Genomic DNA, 22,472 nt, shown 5'->3' with positions numbered 1-22,472 from the left:
CATAAATAGATTATTATCTTGAGCAAAGTAGGAGCTTTATAACGAAGATTTTTTTTTTTTTTTTTCTTTCGGGGCATAGCTGAATTGGTTATGACAAAGTAGAATTGCAAAAAATGATAAAGGTTCGAATCTTAACGAAGCTAAGATAATACTCTCCTTCATCATAGTTAAGTGCAGTTTCTTGATTTACCTCCTTATAAATGATCGTCAGATCGACCATGTGAGGACTGCTGGGATGTCGAATTCTACCTTTTACATAAGAAAAAATTTTAATTATTTTTTTAATTATCTAAGTATCCAATTCTTTAAATTAATTAATCATAAAAATGATTGATCTCATAAAAAAATTTCATCAACCACTAAAATAAATTAAAAAGTACCAACAACATATTGCTCCACAATTACTGTTCCAAAACTATCTTTCTATTAGAAAATATTAATTTCATAATGATTAGGAATCTTGTTTTAAAAAAAATTAGTTGCTGCCATAAATAAATAAATAAAAGTTAAGTCGACCTAAAAAAGTGAAACATTATTGCTTTAGATGATTGCCAAAGAAAATGCAATTGACAAGGTAAACAAGATAATTATCTTACCCAACTGTGCGGTACCCTTCTAATGCACTCATCAGTCTGTCACATATTCATCAGCTCTGACATAGCAAATCACAAGGCGTTCGATGTGCAACAGCAGTATTTGCACATCGTAGGGATTCTAATCTGAACCCAGTCACAGAGTCAAGTGGTGGGAGACGTTAACAGCCAATATATGGAAACTTTGAGAAGCTCACAAGTTTACAAGATCTGCACTACAATGGGTCATCTATTCAATCGACAGCTCAGTTCTTGTACCTACGAGCAATACAAAGAAATCTACACATCACCTAACCTCATCATTGTCGTCCTCGTCTACATCATAAATCTTGTATTCGTCCTAACTATTTGGGTCGGCATGTAACACCAAACCCCATCCACCAAAACAGAATAATACAGAATATCCGGAACTAATAAAAAAATAGACGGGTGTGTTCCAACTTGCCAACCAATTACTAATTTCCATAATGTCTTCTCAGTGCGATTTTACTGTGCAGATCCACGGCTTGATGTGAAAACCGGAATGGATGAGCCACGGGTAGAAGGATATAATGGCATGGGAATGAAGTCACCAGGCTTCACTCCAAACTGGTTTCCATCACCTTGATGTTTCCTGATCTTTGCCTTGTTAATTCGAGAGCGTCGGAATACCTCTTGAATTTGACGGTCATGATCCTTGAGCATCTGATCAACATTCCCGGATGGGCGCAGCAGCGGCCCAGAGTAATGTATCTTGTTTCCTTTTGGCCCGTAACCCTGCTGCTGCAGATGATTTTTTTTTTTCCAAAATATCTTTGAGTTAGTGATCATGGTAAACAAGGGAATTCGAAGTGAAAAATTCATGCACCAACATATTGTCTACAACCTATCTATCTTGTATAAAGAAGGAAGATCAGTTGTGCACAGGTAGTTATAGTCATATAGTGTTGGACAAGTAGTTCACAGCTACATTGGCATCTATATTTAACTAGACATTTCGTCTAAGAATCTCTTTTGCTGACTATTGAGAATTTAAATGTATAAATTGATTTCTATTCTAACCATGAGTTTTTGAAATAAATTTTTAGCTAATCATCTGATTTGTGGCAATAATATTGTCTCACCAATTCATTCATTGAATTTGAATAGTCAAGCATACTCACTTTTTGTAGCAAAAGATGATTATGCTCATCCTAGGCGCCTCTCACAGTCCATCCCCAAGTTATGTGAAGGTAAATCACGGGGTTAGCTTATATCCAACCGCCAAGTGTCTAGAGGGTAAGGGTGAGAGGGTTTTTTTCGCCGAGGGCATGTACCCATCAGGAATTGATCTCTTGCCCTATTGTAGCAAGTCTGTCACCCTCTAGCCAACTAAGCACTCCCGGAGACAAATATACTCACTCACATGAAGGGACCATGGCTTGATGAAGATGATGATGTATAAATTGGATATATTGATTTATATATTTCGTATATATCTCAATCATTTTTACCAATTACATATTTTTATTTTCTAATATTAACAGCATTTATTCCAACATTATGCCTATGCACCGGCTATGCAACTGATTGACCCAATATTGTTTTTATGCACTTTTTGATCTTTGCACTTCACAATAAAGGGTCTAATATCATTTTATCCTTGATTAAAGATGCATCCAACTATCAAGTATCCAACTAGAATGGAGAATATCCAACAAAAAGATGGTGTTTTACTCATATGTATTGAGCAGTGTAGAACTGTGATAGTAAAAGTAATCAGCTTCAGGGATAAATCATTAAGGTAAAAATAATTACTAGTTGGACCATCAGTTATCTAAGACATATATGATGATCTATTTGTCTATTAACAAAAGAAAGAACTTGAATTACGGCAATTTAAAGGATCAATCATCAGATATTAACAGCTAACCCTTCATTAATTCTATAAATACAAACACAATGAACTCAGAATAAAATATTTTAATTTAGAACCCTCCAATATTCTATCAACTCACTAATACTACGCAAGGAACTGCCTTGTCAAAAATGTATTTGAATAGAAATAGATGACATACTTGGATCTTAGTGAAGAACATTAGATACTTACAGTTTGTTGATCTATCTTGTAGTTGCTCTCATCCTCTCTCTGATGATAAATCTGATCACGCTTTCTAGTATTTGAAGATTTATTTCCAGATTCAGATAACCTACCAGCTGGAGAACCTCCTAAATGAGTGATCAGATCATCACCATCATCTGATAAAACTTTCCTCCTTCCAGTTGCTGGTTCTGGCAACCCTGATAAGTCTGCAGCAGCAAAAATCTTAGGTAGATTTTCCTCATTTTTCCACGCTTTTGGCAATTGACTACGATGAACCAGAGGTCCTGAATGGAAGGACCTAATACATAGTTGTTTCTGAGGTTCTTCAGCTACTTCCAGCACTGGAGCTACTCGAGGAGGTTCAATTGGAAAACCAGAAGCAATATCTTCCTGACGTGGATCAAACTTCTCACTCCGACTTCTGGAATTAGCTTGGGCTTGTCTCTTCTGGTATAATTAAGTAATAAATGAGAATTTAAATAAACTAAATAGGAAACCTTTTTGAGAAGTTGGCAAGATAGAAATGCTAACATTTAGAAATTAATGTGTAAGAATGAATTGTGTACTATATTACATATTAATATACATGATACATATCACAATATATATACATGTCCTAAGTACTTATCAATCTATAAAATATCAAATTATTTAAAAGAATATTTGCTATTATTATTATTTTGAACATTTTTTCTCTATTTTAAAATTTTGTCTTGTCAATTTTGATCATACTGTTACAGATATCAGATAAAAGCAATGAAATTGAAAGGAGAAACCTGTATAATCCCTAAGAATGAGAAAAAAAATTAAAAGGCCTAAAGAACTACTAAGAAAAATTGGGTCGGTGTATGAGTAATCACACATTACCAAACATTCACATTCATTGGGCGTGGCATTTGGTTCATAAAATAGAATAGATAAGGAATAAAATAAAATAATTATTCCTAAATAATAAAATTGACAAAGAACACATAAGGAATAAATATTCCTTAGTTTGTTTCACTAAATGAAATAGACAGAATAATTAGTACTATCTTTTGTTAATAGGAATACTATAAGAAATACATAAGGCCACGATGCAAAATAATATTCCTAGACAGAATTTTTCTAACTCATCCAACTTGCATGCATGATATGCTAGGACAGCACATCCAGCCTGACCAGCTTGCACAATTCTATCCGCCCAGTTCGATCGACTCATCAGGCCAACCTAACCTGCATAGGTTGTCCGTCTTGTCTCACCTAACACACCGCACAGCCAAATCAATCAACCGAAGCAACCAGTCAGTTTAGCATGACCAGCCCACAAAAACCGGCCAGGACAATCAGCTGCCAATCAATCCAACTAGGCTGGCTCGACAAATCCAACCAACTTTTCCAAACCAATTGACTCAGCCATCTTGTTCAGATTGACCTGCCAGATCTCCCCATGGCCCATGTGACCCAACAAGCCTAATCAAACTGACATGCATGAACATACTGACCTGTCCAACCAAGATGTCAATAGGGATGATCGGACTGACCTGCTCAAACATCCCGAAGAGTCTAACTAGGATGTCCGGCTCAACAGAACCGATTATTACAGAAAGGACAGCCCATCTACGACCAGCCTAGCAAGAGCGATTGGGCCATGGAATAGATAAGAAACATTCAACAATCAGTTCTTATCAATATGGAATAACTATTTATGGGAATATTCAAATAATTCATGATCACTTTTACAACTAAATACAAAATAGTTACCCCATGGAAAACAGAATAGCTATTCCCATAAACCAACACACTGTTAGGGAAGAATACAATTAATTCAATAGAATTGTCACAGGCCACAACACAACCAATCTCATAGGGGTAAAAAAACGAACATATCTACCACTCTGAAATAGACAAAAGAAACATGAAAGGAAAATAATGATCTATAAGAAACAAGATTGAAAATTTTGAAGGTTTTTATATATTGAGAATACCTATTTCATGAAAGATCAGATCCTCGCATGAGAGCATAAAAGTTATTGAGAAATTGCTAGTGACCTATAAAGAAATGGGAAACTAAAAAATAGAAGATACAACAGAAAAGGGAAAGGGAAAAAACCTTGGAATGGACAAACTAAACCTAAATCCAAATCCAGTAACTTGCATCCAGGAAGAGGGAAAGAGATACATCAGGTAGAATAACACTTGCTATGAAGAATAACTGTTTAATGATTAACATAAATAGCGCTTAAGAGCGAACCTGCAGTGATGTTGTTAATTCAGCGTTGGCATCAGGAGCAGGAATAGCTTTGGACTCCCTCTGGACTCCCTTTTCAGCAACAAGCTTATGTGCATTGCCCCCAGTAGCACCTTGCCTGCAAGAGAAGCCATGATCCATGGGTTGTCAAATACAAAGGGAGGGGAATATCATATACTATTTGGACTCTATATCCAATATATAGGAATCTGGTCAATGCCACATTTTATTAAAATATAATAATAATAAATTGCATAAGATCAATGAGAATGCTAAATAAAAACACTCACCAATATCAGACCAGTTACTTATGTAACCCTAATAATAAATTAAATCCAACTGTATCATTAAAGTCAATATTAGCAATATACACATCAAGAGTTCATATATATGATATAGCTTATACAGATAAAATATCTTCAGGACATTCTACTACTATCTTAGCCATATTGAAAATGGCAGGAAAGAGAATCAGGAAATCATTGTCTTAAATTATCCATGTTGAACTGATTGGCTAAGAATTAGAAGACACTATGTGGCAAAACAAAATGCAATTGTGACAGTGAGGATAAGGATCAGAATTAATCAAAAATATAATTCACCATGTACACATACTAAAAATAGGGTGGTGAAGAGAGAATGGACTCATGCAGATTGTACAATATGAAACCATACGATACAAGAGGAGACATTATCTATATATATTGTACAAGTAAAAAGTACTTGTATACCTGAAGTATATTATTTTATACCATATGGACCTAACTATCATCACAAAGCCCTAGTATACCCTCACTCCAAATAATAGTATCAGCAGACAAGTGCTGTATATTGCAAATATCATATGAAAATCTTACACCGTAAGTAAGCTGCTAACTGCATCAAAGATATTAGACGCATACATACAGTAACATTGAAAGGTCTAATATAATCACAGTCCTTTTACAACACTTTCCATCACCCAACTTTCCACATATTGAAATTCTGAACATGGACAGTCTCTTTCAGGCTCAAATTATAAAAACTTACTAAGAGATTAAATAGCGTAAAAATCAAGGTGTAAATATCAAAAGAATATGGCAACATATAAGATCTATATCAGCAAGGGGTACGAACCTTTGAGCTTCCTCTTCCCTTCTTTTTGAATCAAACTCCTTACTTGGAGGATATTTGGGCAAGCTTGAAGGATCACAAGCAAGAGGCTTCCTTGTAAAAAACTGCAAAACAAGCAGCAACATCATCATTGCATTACTCCTAACTATATGAGCCTAACTACATGGATCTTATCCCTCCATACCAAACTTTAATATTAGAAATTGACTACAAAGAGATATAATGAGCTTACAGACATCATTCAAGAAAATAATACACCTGGCAATACAAAGAGAGTTTATGTACCAATTCACTCAGATATCAGAATAACATTCGAGAAAATAATGCACCTAACAAGTAAAAGGGAATTTATGCAACAATCACTCAGAATGGCAAATAAAAGTGTAACCCATTGGAAAGTGCATACAGATCTGTGCTCCCTAACTGCCAGTAGGTTGTTGGTTAAAGGAGATTTTCCATTTTTGTGGTTTCAATTTTTGTTTTCCAGCAAAATAATTTGAAAAATTAATAGAAAATAAATTATTATCAAACATATTTGAAGATAAACAATTTTCTAAGAAAAATAAAATTGTAAAAAAAATAAGGAAAAAAATCTGTGAACAACAATACCAATATAAACACTTATCCACAAAATCTATATTTCAAGTTTGATAAGTGGTATTGTAACTATTAGGTTATTCCCAACATGCATACCACAAAATAAAAAATTATCATAGAAAATGTAAATAAAAAAGATTATCACTTGATCTCCTACACGACTCACACAGATTCACCCCTGATCTCTTTTGGATTGACCTTCAGTATCTTCAGTATTCTCCGTGATATGTTACCATATTATTGAATTATTCCAGATGTCTTTTCCTTTTATGTTTTCTACCATTATTGTTTTGTTATCATCTCTGCAAAATAGGGCTAATGTATCATTGTCTAAGAAAATAATAGAATACTAATTCCCCAACATATTTTATCATGCTGATGGGCAATATCTTTTTGATCCTAGAGTTGTTCCTAGCTCAAGGAGGGGCACTGCCATGGAGATTGTGTCCTAGCTCCCTTGTTGCCAACATTGATTTCGCTTGATACTGATTTTCCCATTCGCTTCGCCATTCTCGCAACTCTAAATTGACTACAGTTCCTCCTCCAATGGTGCTGTTCGACCTTAGTTCCTCCCACCAGACCTTCCTCAATCTTGTCATCTCCTCAGTACATTCTGTTGTGCATCATGGTATCTCACCATAGTGAGCTGCCCATGATCTCATCCCTTGTAATGCCACAAGTCTAGCCCGCAAGATCTATGCCACATTTATTCCATATAGAAGTTGACAGATCTGACCAACCCCCTTCCTCAGAAATCAAAGTGATTCAATTGCCTATCTTAGTTGAGAAAATCCTACATTGTCACATTCAACAGAAATGATCACCTCTAACTCTTGGTTGGCCATTGAACAGGGATTTCAATCTGCAGGTGCCGCAACTTGCTCTTCTGCCCACAAACTATCATCCTCCCTAAAATCAAGCAGCAAACTTTCACCATGCTAGCACTCCACAAATTTGTGATTCCTACTTCCAAGTTTTTGAGGTTGAACTCCTCCAAAATCCAAATATCTGCACCAAGGCAAATCACCATCAGTGCCATCCTCCTCCATTGAAGTCATCAACCTGCTAAGCACCCAATAAATCCTAATCACCTATGGTCCACCAAAGCTCTTCAACCAAAAGCCTTTTCCTTTGAACAACTTCGTCCAAGAGAAGCCTACTTGAATGCACCGAGCTCACTGCTGGGAGAGCTACCCCAACCCAACCTCTAATCCCTATTTTGCACCAGGAGGTGCACAACCTGATCTAGTAGCAGATCATCATGCACAAGGGGCAAGCCATTCAAAATTGATCTAGTAGAATACTCTGTTTTACAAATCTGTTTCTTTGTGCTCTTATTTGCAGGTTTTGGATTCAACAACATCTAGCCATCACATCTGCCATGTCATCATTGCTCCTCTCAAACTAAAGCAATGCACATTATCAACCACATCATTAGACAATTCTTGTTAGCCATCCCATCATCCGACAGAAGGTGCAGCTTATCAGTAAGTTTAGGTGTATCAAATTAATTTGGACTCAGGCAACAATCAAGAATTCCAATATTGGACGTGTTGTAGATAATTCCATTAGCTCAAAGCTTATGTAGGCCATTCTCTAGGCTAAGCATATCATCCAATCAACTTCTGTCAATAATTAGTACCCCCTGTAATGTCTGATCATCATCATCTTATTTGGTACAAATTGAAGAGACTTGCATCAACACCTTTTCTTTGAGCTTTTTAAAGAATATTATTCTTTAATCTCCAACCTGATTCGCACAAATTCACCCCTTATTTCTTAATATTTTACCTTTGCTACCTCCTATATTGGTCATTATATGTTACTATCCTAGCTCATTATTTTCTATCAAATACTTATTTACCTTTTTGCATTTTCTACCATTATCATTATATTATCACCCCTATAAGATAGGCTTGACATACCATTTTCCAAGATTACAAATACAAAACTATTACCCCATATATTCTATCAATAATAATCAATATATTCCGGCCCTATGAAAAGCAAATATTTCCTATCTCCCTTCAAAATTATCTACATTTGTGATATGCATAGTTTCAAGTGTCAATCATATCAGTCAGTGAGCCAGCAATGTATTGTTCTCAGGTCAACCAATATTGGCACTATGTCAGCATGGATAAATGTCGAGTAGCATATGCTCCAATTCAGTTACGTCTGTCCATGTCCAACTGGAGTATTTAACCAAGATACATTTACACAAGCAGAGAACCCAGTTCCAATATTAGATGTCTTAGAAGCATTATATCTTAAACTTAGAAAAATCTAGAGTTGATCTCAATGTGATCTTACAATAACCAATACTCCCATTTGCGCAACACTTATCCTAATACTAATAATGTATACTGATTACGTTAGTTTTTAGAATTTATTGCTTTAAAATTTTAATTCAACCAACTTTATAATTATTATAGGCTTATATTTAGAGGTAAAGAAGCTAAGTGAAAGGGGATTACAAGATTAAAACTAATAAGCAGAGAACCCAGTTCCAATATTAGATGTCTTAGAAGCATTATATCTTAAACTTAGAAAAATCTAGAGTTGATCTTAATATAATCTTACAAGAACCAATACTCCCATTTGCACAACACTTAGAGGTAAAGAAGCTAACAGAAAGGGGATTATATGATTAAAACTAATAAAATTCATAAGTTAATCTCTACACACTTTGAAGCATGTTAAAGCATGCTAATTATCAGAACCGCATAATACCAAAAATGCACCTTCTCAATCGAAGGGCAAAAATGATACTTTAAACCTTAGCCATATGGGTTCAGGATGGGCAAGAGTGTAGTCAAATAAACATGTCCCTCAATTAGACCGACTATAAACATTTGACAAATTCCAAACCCGTGGCTACATGAATTGCAAGGACAACTTTTCGATGTGTGCAGGCACGCAATTCCCATGACAATTCAGGGTATGTTGCAAAAAAACTACATCCATGTAAGGTGCAATCTAAAATCCAGAAGAGGATGATTTATGAAAGAAAGAAGAAACCACATTAACCAAATAGTTGTAATGTATACACAAATTTAAAAAGAAACTAAAATCAAAATGCTAACTTGTTCTAAACAATACCATGCTTAATGGCAAATCCTTTCAAGTGACAAAGTACCTCATTCTTTAGGGCAGAAGCTGCAGTTCCACGGTCTGCAGGATCCACTGAAAGAAGAACTTCAAGTAATGTAAGAGCTGATGGAGGAAAGTCCTTAAATGCTTCTGCAACACATCGTCTATAAGGTTGTTGTGGTTTAAAAATGGTAGCATGGGGCAATCTAGATTTCCTCCAATACTCTTCAGAAGGTGAACCACAAAGTTTAAATATTTTGTGCAACTGTTCTACCTACACAAGAAGATTTAGAAATGATCAATTAAAACCCACAGCAACTTTAAAATCAATATGTCAGGACCGATTAAAACTCTTCAGGAAAATGCAATTATCATTTATCATGAAGATTTCATGGATAAAGAAGCTTTCTATCAAATAGCAAAAAGGATTCAATTATCAGGCAGAAATAGACGCTTAGACAGAAGCTGATATTAGGTCCCACTGCAATATATAGTTTGGTTTGACTGTGCTCTCTTTAGCAAATGTACTTGATATAGGGAATTGAAGTTGACACCTTGTTGATCAAATAAGATATTTTCTTTCATTCAGTTAGGACTCTCTAATGCTAAGTAAATACTAAAGGGCCATGTTATACTCTTGGTTTTTTATTCAACAGGCCAATGTTTAATTTAAGGTGATCCAACACAACTCAAGGCACTGACAGCTATATTCCTATTATTTCATCCTGATCATATAACATCTGGTATAGCTCCTGATTCACAGAAAATGTTTTGCAGAACATAATTTTTCAAGAAAAATATATCTTGGAAACATTATATATATATATATATAAGGAAAAAGGATGTCTATCCTCCTCAGCTATCAGATAACAAACTAGACCATCAGGCGTTCCGAACTTTAACTAGAGCATTTCTTCAACATCTGTGATAAATCTGGTAAGATTTTCATGAACAATATAACCAATGAGGTCGTGTAATAGATCCACTTTGGTTTTAGTGTCATGGCATGTATTATCTTGATAGTCTATAGAGATCTGCACTGGTTCCTAACCCCTCCTCCTTTGAACACTTCAATCTTTTCATTATTTCTTTTGCCAAATGGAATTGCACACATTTGACTCTATTCGCTAAGAATTGCTTGCAAATCAAATTGAAGTTTTGCAAAGTTAGAAAACGGTAGTGAATTCTGGAATGTTTGGATTTTTCACTTAGTATCTGTAACTTGTTATGGGAGAAAGGAAGCATCATTTTGATTTGGTAAAAGTTTTCTTGTTTTCTTTCATTTTTCCCGGATTAGCTTGGATCTATGAGAAACCTGTATCGCCGTTCCACCATAGAATTGGCCATGGTGACTAGTGGTGATTTCCCTAAAAAAACCTTCAGATTTGTAGTTATTAAAATGTATCCAAGCAAATATGCAGTCCAGATTGCTAACCAACAGCCACCATTACTTGACCAGATCTTGGCCAATCAGGTTAAGTTATAGCAAATCAAGAAGACGCATGTCATTCTCGTTGGAAATTCTTATCAAGTTTGCTAAATCTAACTGTTCTCAGGTATATAGACAATATATTCAGTTGTGAACCATGTTACAGGTATGTAATCGAAGCAACACACTTTAAGTTGGTTGGATGAGTTCGAAATGTTCTAAGGTTACTATCAAGTTTATTTTTGTCATATCTAACTTCACTAGAAAGTAGGAAGAACTTATGTCTGATATAAGGCCGAACCAGCAACAGCAGCAAGCTGTGTCTGTCCCACCAACTCAAAGTCGGCTACATGAATCTTATACCTCTATGAAGCTCTATTTTAGGCAATCTCAATAGCTACATTGACTAATTATTACTTGGATCTCTCTCTATTTCTTACACCTCTAATAGATTCAACTCATCCGACTATAATGTAGTCAACATCTTTGAACATGTCCATGCCAACTCAACTTATTTTTTCTAAGTTTATCATTTATTGGAGCTAGACCAGATTGCTCCAAAATATTCATATTTTATTGTATTATCCTTTCTAGTAGGCCCACATATTCATCTTAGCATTACATAATCACATCTCCACTACATTTATTTTTGATGTGTATTGTTTTCTAGGAGAACAACACTCTAATCCGTAATGACAAGTTGTACCACAACCTTATAAATTTTTCCTTTTATCTGAAAGAGGATATCTCGATCACATAATACTCAATAAGTTCCTTTCCATTTCAACCGCCCTTGTAATAGTATGTCCTAAAAACGACTTTTCTTATTGAATGAGGATTTTTACTAATGAGTTAGAGTTAACAACATGGAACTTTTTTATAAACTCTTAAGGTAGGAGTAGAGCTTCAATTCAAGTAGTATAGGAAATTCTTGGTCAATATTCCCTTCTTATTGAATAATAGATCTAAAATCCCAAAAGCATTTATAGGAATATTATGTCCATCCATTTCAATTATTCCATCAATGTTTTTTCTGTCAATAAAACTATATCTTATACATTCAATTTTTATTCTATTTATTTATAAACCTTTAGTTTCTCAGCAATGTATTAAATAAGAAAGGGAAATATATGACACGAAGAATAACTAATATTAATGTAACTATATATAACAAATATCTTTAATATAAGTAAACAACTATATCTTTAATATAACAAATCTATTTTTTTCCTTAGACGTGTTAGGATCACCTAGGCAGGAGAACATAGGTTGTTTTCTAAAAGGGCCGCCTAATAGAAATTGCTTAGAAACTACATGAAGCAGTCCATTGGCAAAACCGTGTAGACAATCTAAGCGGCTGCCTTTTAAAACAATATTTGTATGTCGAGGCATATTTAACACAATTCACAAAAGAGCAAGAAGGAATATTTTTCTTAATGGTGTTTGACGATAATGCGGTTGTAGATTATAATGGAAGACAGAATAATTATCCAAAAAAAATCCAGTTTCATTAGGCTGGGATGACATCATAATAACTCAGTTATTAAGGCAGCATGAGACACAAAGTTACTTGCCTCTGTTCGTCCTGGCATAATAGGTTTGCCTGCATATAGTTCTGCAAGAATGCATCCAGCACTCCATAAGTCAACAGCAACCCCATAATTAGTCGCTCCTAGCAAAAGTTCTGGAGGTCTATACCAAAGGGTAACCACACGACTAGTTAATGGAAGTCGTTGCTCGGGATCAAAGAAACTTGCCAAGCCAAAATCTGCAATCTTTAAAATGCCACTGTCGTCTATTAAGAGATTGGAACCCTTGATATCCCGATGCAGAATTTCACGATTGTGACAATGATCAAGACCATGTAAAAGTTGCTGCATGTAACATTTGACCTGTAGAATAAACAAAAGAATTTGAGAATGATTAACAAGTTTCAAACAGCCAAATGATATAACCTTAAATTGAGATATTCTTTTGTAAGTACTTCTAATATTCACTTATTGATGAACTGAAGAGATTGACTGATCATCCAGTAACCAAACATTAACACTTCATTGCATGCATCCAAATCAAGTATCTAACAGATAATAAATTATTAACTCTGAGTCACCTGGGGTTCACTGAACTTCAGCCCAGGGGAAGAAGCCAGGCCAGCAAGGTCATGTTCCATATATTCAAAAACAAGGTATAAACTGCAAGACATGCGCGATGTTACCAAACCTTCCAGCTTCACTATATTTGGATGATCAAGTCTGCGCAAAATGAGAATCTCCCTAGCCATAAACTTTACACTTTCAGGCTCTAGATTGTCAAAACGCACTTTCTTTAAAGCAACAATCTTTTTATTGTCAAGATCCCGTGCTCTGTATACACTACTGTATGTTCCTTGGCCAATCTACAATAGTGAAATGCATCATTGCTACAAATATAAAACATATGAGAATGAAATTATCAGTTAATAAGATAGGATAATATGACACTGCGACAATAATAAGACGTCATAACTATCTGATAATAAAGTAGTCAAACAACCAAACAGAAATAAAATACATAATAATAAAGGTCGATTGTAACTTATTCCCATGTAATTAGGCCTGTTATTTTTCAGTCATGGTTCCTTTATCACATAGCTCACATGGGTTGATAGACAGACGATATTACATCCACCAATACCCATTTTTGTGGAAAATATCCAAGAAGTTCTAACAACGTTGTGTCAAGGTAATAAACATGAAAAGTACAAGTATACAAATCTGAAAATTAGCTTAACCAAATAATATGATATCATTAACTCGTACAAACAATCTCGCTCAGATATCTATGGTCTCAAAGTTTGTTATGAGCAATGTTAATGTGTGCATGGCTGCTTAATCAATGGAGGTGTTTCGTCATATGTTGTTAATATTTTCATTTTTACATACTAATTTATACTTTATAAGATCTCCCATTCCAATATTTGTGTCAATCCACATTTTGCTTCAGCCCAAATCAGGCGAAAGTACTGCTTCGCACAATTTTGACTGGAAATTCTGGTCAACATCCACATGAAAAAATATATATTTTTTTAGAACAAAAAAGCATTTTTCTTATATTTTTAAATATCTTATTCAAAAATTTAAAAATTTCATCCTTTTTCTTTCCTTCCAAGGAATAACAAACAGTGGAATCCTTTACCTATTCATTAATGTCAACTTTTTCCCTTACCTGCCTATTTTCCACAGCTATTTTCCTTCCCTGTAGGGAAAAAAACTAACCTAAAATGACTCACAAATGCCTAGATAGTGACACTTCCATTTGCATATAATATCATATTGTATCGAAGGGAATCAACCAAAGAAACAGTTAATTATTACAATACAAGGAAATCCAGTTTATGAAAGGCGCACACATGTTTTGTGTGAAATATCTGAAAGAAAGGAAAATGAAGTGTGAAGGGTATAGGAAAAATGTAGACAACTTGATAAATTCTGACGAGGGGACAGGAAAAATATTTTGTGTGAAAGATCCGAAAGAAAGGAAAACATAAAGAGTGTAGGAAAATGTAGGCAACTTGATCAATTCCGAAGAGGGGAACTTGGCAAGTTACCAAGAGTGGCAATATGAGGAATCTAGAATTGGAAATATAAAGTTCATCATCATCAGTATCCCTAATATCCAGTGAGAGAGGATGTTGAGGCCTATAGCTGAGGGAACTAAGATGCCCATTAGTAGATCAACGTACAAAAGAGCAAGAGAAAAAGTAGATGCCAACACTTGCCAGTTTGAGGAACGTAAACAGGAAGCAAAAGATTGTCACTTTACCAACATAACAACCCCAAATATTAATATTACACCAAATAAAATAAGCCATTTCAGTCTAATGGTATATACACATTGCTTTCTTAAACTGGCATCAATCATGAACAGAATGAATGATGTGATAACATGGAGCACTCTTATCTTTTGTTTCTCTTATTAAGATTTCAATCTTCTTAAAGTTGAAGCACATCTGGATACTCTCTCACTGAAATAAGATGTGTTGTGTGGTAAAAAAAATGGCTCCCAGCATCCATCATGTATTTTTAGAAGTTAAGATTAACAAATGTCATCTTGAATTTTTCAGGAAAAATAAATTGAAAGAATCAATATCATTTAAGAAAGATATCTGGAAACCAGATCCTCATACTGATTCATCTTACAGCTAATAAGCGCACGCAGATTTGATAATCAACAACTGATTCTGTCGAATAACCATACAACTGCACATAAACTAAAACTATGTGCACCCTATTCCAAGCAATCACAAAAAACATCAAAGAATTTTCCATCATTTGATGTGCACACATGGCCCTAGGTAGGAAAAGGGCATTCCCTGTCTTTAAACTGTCATTGTCATTGTTGGAAATGCAATGAGCTTGAAAAGGAAGGTAAATAAATATTTATCATTCACCTTTTCTGTTCACTGAAATAGGTGGATAAGCATCCAAAGTAAGTGGGAAAACTAAGCCAAGCCAACTTGACTGGTCCAATGTTATAATCAAAATGAATTTACTGAATTTTGCCAAGTCCATTTCTTTCCTACATACAGTAAATCTTAAGTTTGATGACAGCTTTATGTTCTCTAATCTGAAATGCATTGGTAAAGGAAATTCCAATATTAACTACAGCAACTCTACACTACACTTGAGGGGCAGTATATATCTAGCAGTACCAAATATACCTTTAGCAAATTTGTGCTTAAGCATACATAGTATAAAGATTTCAAACTTCCACACCATCAATTTCCTTAAGTGCCACTTGTATTATTGTTACTCTATAAGATTTCTCAACCTCATTAGGTTAGATCGCAGCCATGAAATACTGATATTGTCAAATAACTTTTAAAAGCTTTCTATTACACATATGGCAAACTATGGTGGATTGTGGTCTTAACTATATTAATTACTTGGTCAGAAAATAGCATAACTTCAAATCCAACCCAATTTAGAGTTTTAGTCAACACAAATAATCAATAAATTTAGCATATTATTTATAACATAAGCCTTAAAAAATCAGATACTTAAATTCAATTGCATTGTTGTGTAATTAAAACAACAGTCAAATGGATCTGCTTGGATGGATCAAAGATGAGTTTTATAAAAGGAATCTAAGACAAAGAAAACTAGATTGTCAGGATGAATGGTCAAAATGTTCTAACTTCTAGATCCTCATAGAGTTCCTGAAGCATCTCCAGGTCTCATGGAAGTGTAATAAAAGCCTTCAAACATATAAAGTAGTAGAGATGTCGATGGACCAGTTGCCGCCAAGTATAACCACTTCCTATTTATTTGAGAAAGTATTTATAGGCTTTGAGACAGCATTAGTTAGCTACATCATTTCTGTTGTCAGAGATACATGGCAGTTCTGCATCCCTCATATTATACTATCATTTCAATTTATTATGTGCCTCTATTCCACATGCCACACTCTAATTGTCATAGTTGTTACTAATGACTCAACTTTGATGTCTAATGGAGTTGATTTCCAATCCACATGGTATCTTGCTATTGGCAAACAATAGCAAGTAATTTATACATGTGCTAGGCATATATGATTATCAAATGTATGGAGGAACATGAATTATAGAACAATTTGCACAGTTCACATACTTGTTAGAATTATTTTCGGGGTCAAGAACAAGAAAAACCTTCTAGAATTAAGATCATAACCATAGACATGTAATAGAAAGAACCAAACTCGTAAATAAAATAATAAAATAAAAAATAAAACTCCTCCAAGTAGAATTAATCGAGTTAAATGAACTAAAATGGAGCGACTATTGTACCCATGATGGCATGGGGAATGAAGTGATCTATGTGATTTAATGCTAGGTGCTTGGAAGTCTAAGATAAAAAAACGAAATAAAGGTTGAATTCCTACATTGTGATGAATCTTCAAGGGGTGATGTCACCATGATTCTGTCCCAATTTTGACTCTAGATGTCGTGAATCCAACTTTCATGTTTCAGTAACATAAGCCATCATCTTCTTTACAGGTAGAATGGGCTCAATGCCCAGATGGTGAATAGCAAGCAACAAGGCATTTTGCATGACTTTTCAGTTAACAGGCTGCTTGATATCTATGATTATGTATAAGAGAGATGAGACTTCCCCAAAGATGTAAGATTAGAATACAAATGCTGATTGTTTGAGGAATGAAACAGGTAAAAGTAAACTACTCATGACAAGTTACAAGCAAAACTAGATGGTCTTCTGCATGAATCCAATGAAAAAAGATAACAAATATGCCAGCTTGATAAATATCTATTTTATATGTATTCCTTTTCCCTCCATCGATCAAGACGTTTTTTCCTCTTTAATTTTGACAAGTCATACAATGACAGGAATATCCAATACAAAAGAAGTGGGTGACAAAAATGACATCTGAAATCATCTCCATAACTCCATTTTAAAAGCAACACGGGGTAATGTATAGGATATAATATGTTTGTTGTTAAAATAAATCATATAAATTAGTAATATATGATTGAACTTATATTCATTTAGTTATGGAACTATTGATACATCAAATTAATCCTCCTACAATTTTTAAGGAGCTCCACTTTGACTTGGACAACTGAGCAATCAACTAATTATTCAAGTACGACATCAGCAGATTCCAAATCCGTAAAGAACATACTACAACATTCAACTAAACGAACTCCATCCGCTCAGAGTCAATTGTTGCACATATTCAAGCTTCCAGACTGCCTAGCAACTTTACTCCAGTAAAAAAATTGATGAATGACTGTTATATTAGTAAGTCAAACATGACCAGTTATAACCCAGACAGCCCGAAAATAGCGACAGAAAGAGATACCAAGGTCAAATTATAGAACTTACTTTATCGAGTTTCTCAAAGGAATCTGCCTTTCGTGGCACCCAACCCATAATAGCCTCTCCAGCCACCGTAGCCAACCAAGCCGGCCACCCAGCCGCCACCTGCTCTCCTTCGACAGCCTTGGGAACACTCCCGAACACCTGCATCGGATGTTTCCGTTGCGCCTGTCTCTCTGCGACTTTCCTCCTCTCCGCATCTGGCCAATTAGCCCGCACCGGCCTGTTCGCTACCTTCTTCCCCGCCGCCGCCACCTCCACTCCCGCCTCCGTTCTGACATAGATCGCTTCCTCACGCCTCAAGGACGAGGCGGCTAAAGCAGTCGCCGCCGTCCTCTTGGCCGGCGCGTCAACCTGCAAGACCCCCGCCGCCGACAGAGGTGGGAGGGGCGACCTTTCCCGTGGGCTCCTCCTTCGGCTGTCCTCGACGGCCAAGGGCTTGCCGCAGGCGCAACCCATGGCTCACCGAGGGGGAGATCCTGGACTCCCAGGTCACCGCGGCTCAATCGAGTGCACAGAAACCTCCTCCTCGCCGGCGCGCATCGGAGGCGAGGTGGAAGGCGACGCAGACGCCGCTTTGGAAGGGAAGACGATGGATCGGGGAGGGGGAGAACGCCTTCTAGAGTTTCCTTGGGTTCTCTGAAGACGGGGATCGAGCCGATGAGGCTTCTGCTCTCTCGGCGCCGGGGTAGGGCACGGACCAACGGGGAGTGTGAGGGTGACGCTCACTGGGAACAGAACAGAACAGAACAGAAGATAAAACAAAAAAACGATCCTTTTTAAACTCTTAATTGTTGGTGCTTATTATCAAGTAATGATTGGTTTCAAAGAAAACGGTATTCGCCGCATTTGTATATATATATATATAAAGGAAAAATTCAGTTTACCCCTGAAATGATTGTCTAATTACTAATCTATTTAATTGATCTTAATTTGGTTGATTTGTATGGATGGATTTACTTGATTAATAAGACACTCCTGATTAATAATAGAAATAATAAATCATTAGATTATTAATGTTTTGCCAAGGATTATTATTTTTTCGAATTTTACTTGATATAAATATTACAATTAGTTTGACTATTCGCATAATTAATCAGTAATGTTCAAATTATTAATTTCTGGTTAATATTTTAAATAATCTTTACTGCCATTAACCGTTTTACCACTTCTTGCAATTCATTTATCCAAAGAGTTTAAGGTCTAGATTTTTTTAATTCAAATATTCAGATTTTGCCTAATTAATTTTGAAAATAGACGGTCTATTTTCAAGATTATTTGGATAAAATCTGAATACTTAAATTATTTTTAAAAATCTAAATTTGAAAGGCTTCTTGAGTATTTAGAATTAACCTCAGTCATCAACCCCAAAAACATATCTACAATTCAAATTCAAGTAGAAATAATAGAAGAACAACAATGTGTAATAGTGCAAGCAACAACAAATTTCAAAGAGAAGGATAGTAGTCTGATGCACGAAATTTTCATTAATATTGATTTTTTTAAAAAAAATATTATATGCAACTTTATCTTATATTGTAAAAAGGTTATTATCACGATTCAAACTCGTGACTATCAAATTGTTTTACTAATAGTTTCCTATGTTCTTGGTCTATTTTTCCTAGTTGATAACTAATAGACAAATAAACTTCAAGTTATTTAGGCAACCCAGTTTAGCAGTAGGCTTCATTAACTGGGGCGGGAGATGCTACAAAATATATATAAATATATATATATATGGCTTGGTATAACACATACGAGCAATTAAAGGTATTTTATGCCTTATTTATCCTCCTGAAATATGAATTAGAAAGAATGTACATATAACCCTCGGAGCATAGTTGAATTGGTTATTATAAGATAGATTTACTGAAGTGGACAATAAGAATCGAATCTCGGTGAAGCCAAGACAATACCCTCCCCATAGTGACCAACTATAGCTCCTCGATTTACCTCTTCATAAATAATTATAGAGCCGTCTATGTGAAGTCAAATGGCGTAATTAAAATTCTCAACTGTCCTGAGTTAATTAGTAGGATTGAATTAAACTATTTTAATTTTTAATTTTATTTTAATATATTAAATTAAAAATTATTGGGCTACATTGGGCTCCAGCCCAGTGCAGCCCAACACTGGGTACACCAGTGGTGAGCCCGCTGGAGTTACATATTCCATTTGAAGAAGGAATAATGTACATATGCCCATGAGGATAGTATAATGGTAAAAAGTGGAACAAACTTTCTAAAAAATGAGAGTTCAAATCTAGCCCTTAGGGGTAATGTCCTTCCTATAGTAGTCAATTGTAGTTTTCTAATTTATCTCCTCATAAATGATTGTAAAGTAGACCGTATGAGATGGTTAAGATGATAAATTTTATTTTTTATTGAAAAGAGTTCAAATCTCATCTTGGCACGTTGAAAAACTTTGTCCGTTAATATTTGAATTATCAAACAAAAGAGAATGTACGAATTAAATATGACTCGAGATTTTTTTTTCTCCATTTATTTGACATAATTTTTTTAAAAAAAAAAATTTAAAAGTTTTCACCTCTTTCCTTTCCTCCCTTTCTTTTGTTTTTTTCTTCTTTTCGTTGTGGACCAGTAAAACTCGGGTCATCTTCACAAAACATGTCGCGGCAGGCCCAACTCGAGCTGTTTCACCCGCCAAGTTTGACTGCGGAATGCGGCGCTGCGTGGTCGGCGGCGACGGCGCCGACAGTACCATTCGTCGTGCCCAACTGCACTCTCCGCCACCGTCAGCCTGAAAGCTAAGGCACGCCGCTGCCATAGTCCTTCCCCTTCTTGTCCAGCAAAAACGTCGTCGACGGTCGCTCCGTTCTCTACGTACAAACAAGACGATCGACTTTGTAAAAGATGATCATTCCCCGCCGCCGCCGCCGCTTCTTCTTCTTCTTCTTCTTCTTCTTCTTCTTCTTGTCGGCATTGTAATAAAATGTGATGCATTGCCGACAAACGTCGACACCTTCAGGCTGTCATCTCCCTTTCAGCTCGAGAGTAGTGAAAATTTGATTCACACGGGTCTGGAGATCTTCATGTAAAGTTAATTAGCGATCGAAAAAATAATTAGATTGTCAAGTTGGCACTGTTCTGGACATGTTACGTAGATCATCATGCAGCACGTCGGCGATGCCAATTAATGTTGTGTTAGGAAAAAGGAAAACAATGCCGTGTTAGTCAAGCCGGTACAGGAGTGCAAAAAGGGATAGCGACTCGAGTAAATGTTCATTTATATAACCATTTACTGTATATGACACATTTGATGACTTGTGAGGTTATGAGATTGATGTTGGCAAACAACGATGGGGTAGGAATTTTATATTGAAGGTGAAAAATGTGTGTTTACGTTAGGGATGGTCATATTATGCCCTTGGGACATAATTAAGTTGGTTACAATGAGACAAATTTATTGAAGTAGATAAGGATGAATCTTGGTGAAGCTGATGCATTGTCTTTCCCGTCGTGGTCAATTGTAACTTCCCGATTTACTTACTCATAAATGATTGTGAGATTAACCATGTAAAATCGTTGGAATAACGAATTTCACCTTTTATTGAGGAAGAAGAGACAATCATATTGTCACTCTCACTCAATTCACCAAACATGTATATTTATTTTTGATTTTCTTTAAAAAAAAAGTCTTAACTAATTATGCATTCTCATGTCAAATTAATTTTTTTTATAAAAGTGGGAAACTTTCCCACTATTTTAGTATAAATTATCAATTACAATAATTATATAAATTGGAGGATAGTTGCATTTTGTAGAGGGGAAAATGCAAAATGTTAGTGTATTTACTTCAGCAAAAGCGAATTACTCTAAGAGCATCTGCAACGTTAGCTCGTTATAACACCCTAATTTAATAATTAAAAAATAAAAAATAAAAAAAATGCATGTGGGGTGGGCCAGCCAGGGGCTGGCCCACCCCACTACCACATGAACGTATTCAAGACATTGAACGCGTTCATGTGGATCACCCCTCCACGTCACCCAAGGGATGTTATTAACACTCTATTAATAGAGCATTACAGATGCTCTAATAGTTCTATACGGTTGGCTCCATATGATTATATGTGGAAAAGTAAATTGATTTCGTCGAAATTAGCGTATTTACTTTACTATACTATGACATTTTGCCATTTTCTTGCTATTCCCTTTATAAAGGTCATCAAACTGTAGCACTATTTGAATATTAGTGTGCTTGACTTTGAAATAATTAATTTCCATAAAGCGTTACAGAGCCATTCCATCTCAATAATCAAACTAATGTTCTTAAACATGGATTGAATTTAATTACTACTTCATCAGACATTAAATAATCAAGTCCAATTGTGAATTGACCAATTAATTATTAATTGGAGGAGAAATTAAACTCGACTCTAAATAGCACTCGATTTTTTATTCCACACGATCGCATTCCACATTTTATTGTTTTAATTATTTTCAAAAGAACTATACAAATTCATTTTTTCGTAACTTGAAAA

At 35.3% G+C, this 22,472-nt stretch overlaps 1 protein-coding gene across 1 annotated transcript; it reads right to left on the bottom strand.

The window, feature by feature from the left end:
* Positions 1–657: 657 nt before the first annotated feature.
* LOC141818460 (putative serine/threonine-protein kinase At1g54610) lies at positions 658–18,689 on the bottom strand. Its single transcript, XM_074705953.1, has 8 exons — positions 17,978–18,689; positions 13,228–13,512; positions 12,692–13,009; positions 9,735–9,962; positions 6,002–6,102; positions 4,889–5,003; positions 2,662–3,102; positions 658–1,355 (listed from the first exon to the last, which is right to left on the bottom strand). Exons 1-8 carry the CDS (start codon positions 18,428–18,430, stop codon positions 1,080–1,082), a joined length of 2,217 nt encoding a protein of 738 aa, XP_074562054.1. The 5' UTR covers positions 18,431–18,689; the 3' UTR covers positions 658–1,079.
* Positions 18,690–22,472: the final 3,783 nt, after the last annotated feature.

The sequence above is a fragment of the Curcuma longa genome, unplaced genomic scaffold (genome assembly GCF_044706935.1).
Source record: "Curcuma longa cultivar G26 ecotype Majalengka, Jawa Barat unplaced genomic scaffold, ITB_CL_G26_1.1 contig_24898, whole genome shotgun sequence".
Taxonomy (NCBI): Eukaryota; Viridiplantae; Streptophyta; class Magnoliopsida; order Zingiberales; family Zingiberaceae; genus Curcuma; species Curcuma longa.
This window is presented reverse-complemented; position numbering and strand designations above follow the sequence as displayed.